The sequence below is a fragment of the Rhipicephalus sanguineus genome, chromosome 6, assembly GCF_013339695.2.
Source record: "Rhipicephalus sanguineus isolate Rsan-2018 chromosome 6, BIME_Rsan_1.4, whole genome shotgun sequence".
In the NCBI taxonomy this organism is placed as follows: Eukaryota; Metazoa; Arthropoda; class Arachnida; order Ixodida; family Ixodidae; genus Rhipicephalus; species Rhipicephalus sanguineus.
The window spans coordinates 87,585,071-87,597,154 of NC_051181.1; the positions used below are offsets into that span (position 1 = coordinate 87,585,071).

A 12,084-nucleotide genomic window follows, 5' to 3' on the forward strand; every position below is an offset into this window, starting at 1 on the left:
GTGTTCATTTTATTTCTCAGCGAACTTCAGCCACTTTGAGCATCTATCTATCTATCTATCTATCTATCTATCTATCTATCTATCTATCTATCTATCTATCTATCTATCTATCTATCTATCTATCTATCTATCTATCTATCTATCTATCTATCTATCTATCTATCTATCTATCTATCTACGACAACGGGAGTTTCTGTTTCGCCGTTGAATTTGAGTGAATTCCATTACTACACAATTATTACTAGAGGCGTTTTTTCAATATCGAAAAGCTGCAACGGGTTCTTCGCACGAAGGGCTTCAATTTTCTCATTTGACGTAGACACTTACCTCCACTAATTAGAAAGTTAATTATTTAACTTCCTAATTACTGCCCCAAATGATGTCTTTAGCCACCTTTATAAGCCTGCGGCTACAGAAGAAGCATCTGTGAAGGCGTCGAACAAATATCGCCTTTCCTTGATCGTTGAGGATTTTGGACACATTTCTTGAAACACCCCCGTATATTACTCACGCGACCCAACGGAGACGAGGTGAACGAAGTACACTTCGTCATGGGCTAACAGTCGCGCTTAGTGAGAAAACACATTCAGCCGATAGCAGGCACTTGTATTAACATCACAGCAAAATATTGAAGTCGTGCGGCTCAAGGATAGCTTACAAGTGGAGCGTGAAGTCGCCCATTTTCTAAGACGTCCGCTTTTCAAACAGTGCCCCCTCCTCGCTAACTTCGGAGCTGCCGGCGGCCGCTGCTTGACGTCGGACAGCGGGTAGCATGCCATTAGCCAATAGCCGGCATAAATCGGGAGCGCGTTTGGATCAGACGCGCTTCTTGCCATGGGGCGGCGCCATGTGCCGGCGCTGCGTTCTATAGCCTGCTAACACTACACAGAGTAAGGTCACTATCGCGCGCGTGATTCACAACGGGAGGAAACGATCGCGTATCGTCACGCGCGCTCACGGTCATGGCGCGCGCTGACGTAACTTCTTTTGCCCCTGCCATCCGTTCCTGTGTGGGTTCTAGCGCGCTGGTCGGGACGAGAGAAACGATGAAGCGCTGAAAGCCTCCGACAAGCCACTGTAACTCCGCTCGTTCTTGACGGATTCGAGAAATTTTTGCGGTAATCGATTCGTGCGACAATAAACACCGATACTGCGGCTATTCGGTGATTACTTGAAAAAGTTGTTCTCGGCCCCTTGAGGAATGATGTGTAGTTATTACTTTTGAACGGGTGAGACACTGAGAGCACCAGGCACTTCATATATTCGCGCCAATTTTTACCTGTTGTGAAGAAGCATTTGAGCTACTTCAATCTCTATGCAATGGGCCAATTCCTTATATAGAGGGGTGGTTTCTTTTTATAAGTCACCACAGGTAAGAATTCAGGACTTTGGAATTAACGAGATAAACAGGTGCTCAAAATGATCCTTTCGGCGCCATCCGAAGACCAAACATAACTGAGCGATGTACAGGGGTGGTCAAAAGTTCCCAGGCCGCAACGCCCGGCTGAGGAGCAGCAGCTCGCTGCTATCGGGGCGCTCTCATCGCAATCACGCCTTGGCGCACGCTGGCGTCGAGCGTGTGCGTGAAGGGGGAGGGGCCCTCCTCTCCATTTCTTGCTCTCTTTGATAAGAAAGCGACGTATAAACTTGGTGCGTCATGTTCCCTCACTGTCCGCTCGTCGATGTTTTACTACTGTGCAGCGTGTAGCGAGGCGGCAGTCTTCCGGAAAACTGACGCATCATGATTGCGGCCACATTCAGCTAGGCACCATATACAATACCGTGGTTTTCGGCTTCCTGGAAAACAATGTCGTGCGTTTAACTTTCCATCGGCACTGCGGTGGTTCTATCAGCCGTCTTCGCAGGCCATTTCGCTGCATAGGAGCTTGGTCGGAGCCCGAAAGGTATGGTATAAGCAGCGCTGCACAGTAGTAGTTTATACCTAGTTTCCTTATGAAGGAGAGCAGCAAAGAGAGAGAGAGATACACCACCCCCTCCCCTTCAATGCACACGCTGGACGCCAGCGTGCGCCAAGGCGTGATTGCGATGGCAGCGCCCCGATAGTAGCGAGCCGCTGCTCCGCGGCCGGGCGTTGCGGCCTGGGAACTTTTGACCACCCCTGTACATTTTGTTAGCAGAGTAAGTAGAAGGGCACCGAAAGTGGTCGATTATTTCGAAAGGCAATGGTATATGCACCGAAATAGCGAGTTGTTGTGCTAGTTGGTTCAGCACTGTTTTGTTAGTTCGATATCGTACTGCCCTGCGATATGTGCTCTTTTTAGAGTGGAGTATATTTCGTTGTGAGTGCGCTTGCTCATTAACTTTCGTGGTGGAAAGTTTTCCTTAATAACATCAGTTGCAAGTGAGCGTCTTTCCTGTCACGTGTACTTTCTTCTGAACCACTTCTGTGCTCCGTTTTGCACGAAGGTACATGCACATTATAAAAGAAATAGAAGGAAATTTGCCATGTTTTCGACTTACAAAGAATTGCGGAAAGCATACCCTGTGTGCAGCCTACATGGTGAGAATTCTTAGAACCTTGGTATCGTTGGAGGTTCGCGGAAAGGTCAGTGGTTCCCCTTGCAGTGTGGAATCAGCTTGCAGGGTTGTCGTGTTTAGGTGATGTGCATGTACGCCGTGGGAAACCAGGCCTAGGAAACACGGACTCAAATTATACTGCTCTGAACTGGGCCGCATGCTTACTTCTTTATTTCGATTCAGCACGTACAAACTGTGCGGAGGAACGACAAGCGTTGAACAACAGCTGGGTTCGTTATGGAACAACCAATGTCCAATAAACCCAATTACGGTCCAACAATCGATAACTGCCCAACTGGACCCAGTGATACAGCTCGTTATTGGGGTAAGTAACTGCTTCTGTTACACAAAAATGCGCATGTCGACCCGCACGACATTTCAGGAAATAAATGCGCTTCAGCTTTGAAAACAAGTTGTACAATAACCACGAGTAACGTATAAGTAAAGAATGCCTTTGAAGGAACACTTCAGGTTCTGTTACCTCAGGGTTGCATATGAGACGGCTCTGAAAACTCTCGTAGCCTTGCTAGAGCATCGCACATAACATGGTAATCGGTGAAAGTTGCAAAGCGGGGGTTGTTAGTATGCCGTATTTGTGATAACTGCGGTAATGCTAAGAAACAGGACACAAGATAGGCGACTAAGAGACACACACAGCACTACACTGGCAACAAACGCTTTATCATCGGGCACCACGTCCGTTTCTTATGCACTTTTTGCACAACGCTGCAACTAACTCGCGGAGGAGAAGAAGCAGTAGTACATCAGCGATTTTTTAGCCACTAACTACGCATGGTAAATATATCAGACTAAAAAAAAAACAAACAAGAAAGTGCATTTGTTTCACACTTGAGATCACGCGCAGGTATTGCAACTCCTTTCTTGAGAGCGACAAAGACGGACTGCTTATACATGCACTAAAGGTTTTATCTATCCATTCAGCTTCTACAGTCAAACGTGCTGCCACACGCAACCATTTTTACCTAAGATGGTGATATTTTGAAAGCGTGGACTGCATCTGCATTTCTTGCCATGTAGAGACGTCTGGTGGTGTCCTAATCACTTTGTTGCTATATTCACGCAGCCTGACGTTTATACACCTGCTCGACCGACCTATGAACTCTTTCCACAACTTAGCGAAACCCGGTATAAAACGGGCACGCAGCAGTACGCGTATCTGTTAGTGTGTCGTTTTCGACATTTCGGTTTAGCCACTCCATTTGGATTTGTTTTCCGGTATAGGCTACCTAGTTTGGTCGGCGCCGAAAAACAACGTTGACATCTGCTCACTGTGCTATTTTCGTAATGCTGTGACAGAAGTAATGAATGTGCGATACTTCAGCGATCTTCTTATTACTAACTTCCTCTCTCGTTGAGGGCACGTGTTGAAAGCCCTAGACGTGAGGGCTTTTTGGAGCTACTAACAGTTTACCTGAACTCTATTTTCATCCAAAAAGACGGTAGCTCGTACCTGCAAAAGCAAAGAGTTTGCATAGGGTCTTGCCTGGCACCTATTCTTAGCAACCTTTATTTAGTAGAGTTGGATAGAGCCATGCATGAGTGCATTTAGGCACGGGTGTTTCTAGGATTTTCAGATTCGAAACTGATATTTTAATTTCTCTCGACCGCATACCGGACAGCTTTCAGAAGGAGTGTGCTAGTGTCTTGAATTTGTACGCGGTTGCCTTGGTCCACTTGAACTAACATGTGAAGTACCTGCCGGCGGAACCATAAGATTCCTTGATATTAACTAAGTGTTTACCGACAGCCGCACGTGCTGGTCATACAATCCAAGAGCTGAGAAGCAACTTCTGGAATTCCATTCATCTCAATGCGAACTCGTAATCGTTAAAGTGATAATACGTTAAAAACGCTTTGTAGAAGTCATTCCCGCATCTAATGAACGCAAGCTTCAGGTTGCAAGCCATAGGACTTCAGGAGGCTGGCTACCCAAGTTCTGTAATAGTGTCAGTAGCAGAAGGCATGTTCAAACAGTTATGTCTGGTTGAAGACGTGTCCTCAACGAGTCAGGAAGTTAGTCTTAGTGAGTGCTATAGTTCTGTATATTCATTTCTTCTCTCACATCCTTAACGAAATAGTATAGCGAGCAGACATCAAGTTGGTTTTGTCGGCGCCAAACAAACTTCGTAGCCTACGCCGGAAAATAAACCCAAAATGGAGTGCCGAACATAAATGTGGAAAGCGACACTCTTAAACAGATACGTGATTGCTGTGCGGGCGTTGTATACCGTGTTCCATTAAGTTGTGGAAAGAGTTACATAGGGAAGACGGGCAAGTGTATAAACGAAAGGCTGCGTGAACATAGAAACAAAGTAAACAAGACACCGCCAGACGGACTGCTGTCTCTAGATTGCAAGAAATGCAAATGCAGTCGTCACTTTAAAATAGCACCATCCTAGGTAGAAATGGGTGCGAAGTAACATTTGATTGTAGAAGCTGAATGGATAGATAGAGCCGGTAGTGCATGTGTAAACAGTCTGTCTATTGCGCTCTCAAGAAAGGAGTTGCAATACCTGCGCATAAGCTGAAGTGTGAAACAAATGAATTTCCTTGTTTTAACAGCGAAACGGCGAAAGCTTTTCATTGCGCACGTTAGTGCGAACACAAATAAACTGGCACGGGCTCTCTTCATCTTCTTGCTCACTCCCTGCTTCGCTACCACAACAAGTGCGCCTATTTGTGCGGCTGTGGAATGCAATAACTATGATGCAGCAAGTATGATTTAACGTGACTCAAAATGACCTAACATCACGTAACGTCTACTTACGTGGCTAAAATTACGTAACATCACGCAGCAGCTTCAGGCGACGAAAATCACGCAACATCACGCAGCAAACTAGTCAGGCGACTAAAAATCAGGCACATCACCTAACTAGTCATGTCACTAAAATTACGCAACATCACGTAACAACTAGTCACGTGACTGAAAATCACGTAACATTGTGTTATATCTGGTCGCGTGACTGAAATTACCTAGCATTGCGTAACTAGTCCAATGATGAATATCACGAAACATCAACTACTCACGTGATTACAAATCACAGAACATCCCGTAACATTCAGTCCCGTGACTTAAATCACATCACATCACGTAACATGTAGTGACGTGACTAAAGATCACGCAACACCGCGTAACAACTAGTCACGTTAATAAAATCATGTAGCAGCTGGTATAGTGACATGCTCCCACCAAAAACACGTAACAGCTAGTCGCGCGGCTAAAATCACGTAACATCACATAACATCTAGTCACGTAATTAAAATTAGAATACACCACGTAGCTAGTCACGTAACATCACGCAATCGCTAGTCACTGACATATTCCTTCCATACACCACGTAAAAGCTAGTCACGTGACTCGATATCACGTAACATCTAGTCACGTAACATGTTTCTGCCAAAACCACGGAACAGCTATTCACGTGACTAAAATCATGTAACATCCCGTAAGAAGGCATGTAGCTGCACGTAACAGCTAGTAACGTGACTAAAATCGCGTAACAAATGGTCACGTAACATGTTCCAACCAAAAAACGCGTAACAGAAATTCACGGGACTAAGATCACTATATCACATGACATGTTCCCGCCAAAAGCACGTGAAACGTGCATAATGTGGGGAACTGACCGAAACAATAGAAGAATAGGCAAGCCTAACCATACCTATTGTTAATAGCAAAACCTTGGCGTCACTAGCAAAAACTTAGAGAAAAAGCTAGTTAGAACAGTAGATGCGCTCTTGTTTCCAGCTTAGCGCCACTCGTGCAAGCTGCGCGTTTTTCTCCGATAGGTTTACCATGCACGGTTAGTGGTTCAAAAATTGCTATGTACTACCGTTTGTGCTACTCCGTGTGTTGGTTGTGTTAGTTGCAGCGGTGTGCACAAAGTGTGAAGAACCGCGTGGTGCCAGATAATATAATATTTGTTGGATGTGTATCGCTGTGTGTGCCTCTTCGTTGCCTTTCTTTTATGCTGTTTGTTTGCGCTACCATAGATACCAAAAATGTGGTAATCGGAATGTCAATAAGTTGGTATTTACGGAGGACAAGGAAGTCTAATTGATGTTAATTCTGCTTTTAAGCCAAGGAATGTGCCCGTATCAAATGTGCTGTATTTTAAATCAGCTAAACAGTTAATGAAAATTTGACCAACCAACCGACCAACACATACTCACACACACAAAGAGAGAGAAGAGACAGAGAGTGCACGTTGTTAGAAACATTGCTTTTTCTCAGTGCTACTAATAAATGCTTGGCATACCACCAGTTCCCGGTCGTGTTGCCGTGTTTAGAAAGCTTACCAGCGGAACCACAAAAGAAGAGTCCTATCGGAGCATTATCCGGCCTTATTTCGAGGGCTACGTCATCATTTATCTGAGAAATTACAGCAACTCTTAGGTTTCATGAACGAAAGAAGAAGGTGTTTGGTAGTGAGAATAATCATAGTATCTGTATTACAGGGAAGGTACCAAAACGTAGCCTTTAAAGGCAAATAGTTGTGGTGAATTTAACGGCCTTACATGCGAATCAACTCGGAAGGTTTCCACTCGTTGCGAGCGCATGGAATCAGATTCAGTTCAAGTACATATGTATCGTGTTGCTGAAGTATTTGGGCTGGAGCAGTGCTGGAGCTCGTGGGCCTGTCTGTCGGTGTGCCTTAAATTTGAGCTATTGCATCTTGAGAATATGGGCCAACTGCTTCAGTCGCAACGTTTTCTGCATCCGCGTTGTGTTATAACGAAGGCTCGATTTAGCTATTTGCTATAACAGATCTGCTATTTCTGGATGTCTCGCGCATGTATAGCCCATCTCATACAGCTCGACGCGCATACATGGTTGTTTCGTGTTTATAGCGTAACACCGCCCACAGATCATGCCCAACAAATGCAGGGCATTAAGTCAAGCACAACACACAAAACACCGAAGCATCCACCACGCCAAGCAACATGCTCACGTTGGAGTGTTTAAGATAGCTCCCGTGGGCGAAAGAAAATCCGAATCGGGATCACACGAGGGCACCAGTGCTGCCTAGACAGACTTGCGAAAATGCGGAGCGGCCATTCCGAAGAAAGCGCTAACGTTATGCATTAATTAAGCGAACAATATCAGGTATCAGTGACCGTTCACAACACGCGCGCAAGCATCTCAAAAGTTTCGTGTTCCTAGTAGCATTCCGAAAGAGGTGTCAGGCATAAAAAAGGTTCATTTTAGCGGACCAGCAAGGTATACTAAACTCCCCGTGGTGGTTTACTGTGACATCGCTGTGCTAACCACAATGACGAAGGTTTGATTCCCGGCCACGGCGGCTGCATTATCTGCGGCGAAGGGCAAAAACTGCCGTGTCCTTCGATTGAGGCGCACATCAGGGAACTCCAGGTGGTCAAAATCAATCCGGAGGCCTACAACGCTAGTCTGATGGTCATGTTGGGGTTTGGGTTCTTAAAGCCGGAAAATATAATACGCTTCTAAAAGGAGGTACGCGTTCAACAAGTACATTGAAGTCACGTTGCAACAATAAAGGCTTGAAAAGAAGGCTCACAACAACAACGACAACAACGGAGGAATAAAAATCACAGCATATCCACGGAGTGAATGATGATGAGTGGGCGAAGCTGCGGAGGTTCATCGGTAAACCGTAAATCTTCCGTGAATTCTGCCCAGTACATCATCACCGACGTGAGATCGGGCGCGTTTATAGGCACCGTACACTGACCAGAGGGAGCTGCGTTGCTCGCACTGGCCCGTCCCAAGTTCGCTGGCATTGGCCGTTAGGGGCACGCAGAAAACAGATGCGCGAACGCGTCCCCCGTGTATCCCGGCCGCAGTCCGCCCACTCATTCAGAGAGGGAGACGCGCACATCGCGTTCCATTTTGAGCAACCCCGTCTCATTATTGCGTTTATTGTCCGCTAGGTTTTGCCTTCTGGCGTTGCAGTCGCACTGGAAAAGTCGACTGTACGGTGCCTATACGAAAGGTTGGATGAGTTATGACGACTTGCAGCTCACTTTAATTTTACATGTACGCTGTGAATTTTCATTGTTTAGAAAACCATTGCTTTAGAAAACATCTGGCGTCTTTCGTTAAGCAGCTGGCGTCTTTTCGTTTTGCTTTAGAAACATCTGGCGTTCTTTCGTTTTGCTTTTACAAAACATCTGGCGTCTTTCGTTGGTTTATTTCACCAATCAACGGCGTTTTGAACAAAATTTTTATTGTTTAATCACGCACAGGAGAAATCTCACCAGGCACTACCTTGGAGGTAAACAATGGCTGCTAATGGGAATGAGAGACAGAAGAAGTCGGCTTTTAGCTAACACTTACACTTCTACTTCTACTAACGTTTCCTACTGGAACATGCCAATGGCTGCTAATGGGGAATGAGAGACAGAAGAATTCGGCTTTTAGTTAACGCGCACGCTGCGAATTTTTTGTTGTTCAACAGCCGCCTTAAGGAGCTTCGCTCCTAAAAACATACTGTCATTGTTTTGTGTTGAGGTGGTATTGTAGGGATGCATTTACAGCTGGCCGTAGTAACCTCGCCATTTTTTTTTTTATCAGACGGCGCCTACGACAATCACTATACAGCTTCAAGTAGTGAACGGAGGATCTACCGTTGGGTGTCAGTCATTTAAGGTAAACGTTGCTGCTGCCTGATTTTTGCGGAAAGTGGACTAATATGGAAATACGCCTCTTGGATGAAGTCAACTGTGAAGCCGAACTTTTTTTCTGCAATAAAGCTAAGGAACCAGCTCTCCAAGAATTGGTTCGATAAAATTGTGGAGAGAGTGTAATCGGTTAAGTATTAGCAACAAGTTGCAGTTGCCGCCTGTTGCTGCATGTACAGTATCATAAGCACAGGATCATAAGTATGAGGTAAATAAATAAATAAAGGCTGAATACGAGCTTTAACTCAGCTTTAACTCAGCTTTAACTTGTTTACGCTATGAGAGAGGAAGCGTGATCTCTTCCGATATGACTTTATATTTCACGGCTGCTGTGCATACTGGCAACACCTAAAACACTGACAATAGCCGCTTTCGAAAGTTGTCCCTACTTTATGGGTGCAGATTCCCTGTTGAAAAGGCTTCTTCGTAGGCGTTAATGATTTTGTAGGGCCACTGTTAGACATGCACTTTTCAATTCAGGGCGCTCATTGCAGCCGTAACCCGCCACGGTAGTTTAACAGGCTGAGGTGTTGCGCGCTTGCGCTGCTAAGCTCGAGTGCGTGAGTGGGATTTTCGGCCACGGCGGCCAAATTTCGATGTGGCCGAAATGCAAGAGCACCCGTGCACTTAGATTTCGCTGATCATTTAAGAACCTCCGGTAGTAAAAATTTATCCGCAGTCGCCAACGGCGGCGCGCCCCTCATATTAATAGTGCGGCTTTGGCCCACGGCTGCGTTACCTGCGTTACATGCAAACAGCTCGCGACTCGGTGGCTCTTTGTGCCATTGGCGTAGTCGGGGGGAGTTGGGAAGTTCAAACTACCCCGGGAAATTTTTCATTCCGCATGCATATACATGCACGCACACATACAAACACACGCGCGAACATACATCAAGGTTGATTGAACCCCCCCCCCCCCCCCACACACACAGAAATTCTGGCTACGCCATTTGCTGCGGGATAAGGCCCTGGGCGCTTTAAGGGGAAACAGCATGAAACCAATAGTACTTACGCAGTTACTTCCACGTTACAGAAATACGGCTATGTAACTCTTTAACAAATGCTTTGTTCATAGGCGTGCGCAGGGTTTCCCTTCAAGAGTGGGTGAAGGTTCATCCCTATTAAGTCCATGTATGGGCCAGACATTGCAACCCCTCTACCTAGGTGACTTGGGCCGCCCCCAGCTTTAAAAATGCCACAGCTATAAAAATGTTCAATAGCGAAACTATTAATGAAGTTATTTTCAATGCAACGTATACCTTTGGAACCGAAGGGTGTGCACAAGTTATAAAGAGGAAAGGAAACCGTCTTGTGTCCTGCTTGATGTGCTCCATAAAGCACGTAAATGAGCCTAGTTATCTTGCCGAACTATCCGGTGTTTTTCTTGAAGCTAGGAACCCTGACGATCTACCCCACGTAGTAATACTCTTTTTCCCCCGCTCTGTGTGTACAAATTTGTTAACTGAAAAGTTCGCACCATATGTCCGAAATATATAGCGTTCATCGCTCATTCTCTCTCTTTATGATGAACTTTCACGAATACCTACACTCTAAGAAAAAAAATCACGTTTTAATTACTTGCGACGTATGTGGTTCGCTTAGACACGCGGTAAACTCTCTTGGTTAACAGCCGCGCTGGTCTTGTGGGTATGGTGCTCGCTGCTGACCGAGGGCGCGGGTTTCAAATCCCAGCCGCGACGGCCGAACTCCAATGCAGTGAAATGCCAGAGGCCCTCATAATGATATCGTGGTTTTGATACGTAAACCTCCAAGAATTGTTATTATCCTTGGAGATCAGTATACGTTCTTAAGACAGTCGTGGGGTCCTAAAGGGACTTGACGTGTCCTTTTAAAGCGCGTCGTGTACGTGACAGTCAGGACTTACAGCAAAGAGTAACACATACCATTTCTAGTGTACTAGCTGCTTTCATGCTATGGAGATGCTCCCCCGTAAGAGTTCTTGCTCACCTTTACCTTTACAATATTGTTCTCATTATCTAGGCCTACGTATGAATATGCGCAATTACCAAATCTTGGGCGGAATCAAGATGTCGCTATAAATTGGTAAAATCACTGCTCTGGGGCGTTTTAAGTTCGTTCACTCAGGGGACAAGAATGCACCCTGCTGCCCTTGGAAAGCTGTAAATATCGCAGGCGTAATACTTAGTGAAGAAAGCCGCGGTAGTATACGGTTAATCGGCTTACAGAGGGAAATGTGCATTTCAGATGTAGGATTTTCGTGAAAACCTTTCTGTAGCAACCACAAGAAAGTAATGTGTACGGGGTAACGTTTCACGTCTCGGGTCATGCACAGGTTAGCGTGATAAAATGTGTGATTCATTCCAGGGAGCTTCGGTTACCATCGTACTGCTAAAAGGAAACAGCTGTTCTGGAAACTGGAATGCGTTTCTGAGAGGTCGCACAATTTTTCCGTGTAGTTTACTCTGTTCCTATTACTGGGAACGCGTCCCGAGCGTCTCAGCTGTATAGTCTCAACGGAAAAAGATTTCCGCAAGTGAGCGGTGGCCGGAGCCGGTAAACTGAGACACGCGGCGCTGTTCACGAGCACGCCGATAGCGATATTGCAAAGAACATTCCACTTCCTTTGAAGCAGGGGTGGCCGGCGGACCGGCGGAAAGCAGCCCATCTTGCCGTTGGCCCATCCGAAAGCCCATATCTTAAAGAAACGCTTGTTCATTGCTTATCGCCAGATATGGCTATGCACACGATATCCTTTTTGCTTTTCGTTTTTTCGCTGACGTAGCGTGCAATCGTATCTTTATCGCAGTTGCCACCGAAAAAAGCTGCCTGTTGTGGTGCTTTCCGCCGGCCACCCCTGCTCTGGAAAATGGAATGTGCTTGGCA

At 45.8% G+C, this 12,084-nt stretch overlaps 1 protein-coding gene across 3 annotated transcripts in view; it reads left to right on the top strand.

Moving 5' to 3' along the window:
- LOC119397957 (uncharacterized) overlaps positions 1 to 9,305 on the top strand; it is a 90,790-nt gene extending 81,485 nt beyond the window's left edge. For 2 of the 3 annotated variants that reach the window (XM_049416845.1, XM_037665251.2), the window contains exons 3-4: positions 2,722 to 2,863; positions 9,113 to 9,303. In XM_049416845.1, the coding sequence (XP_049272802.1) occupies positions 2,722 to 2,863; positions 9,113 to 9,208 (238 nt within the window). In that variant the 3' untranslated portion in view covers positions 9,209 to 9,303. Of the gene's footprint in view, positions 1 to 2,721; positions 2,864 to 9,112 lie in introns of all 3 variants that reach the window. The other variant, XR_007416548.1, reaches the window with a different exon arrangement.
- The last annotated feature ends 2,779 nt before the right edge of the window (positions 9,306 to 12,084 follow it).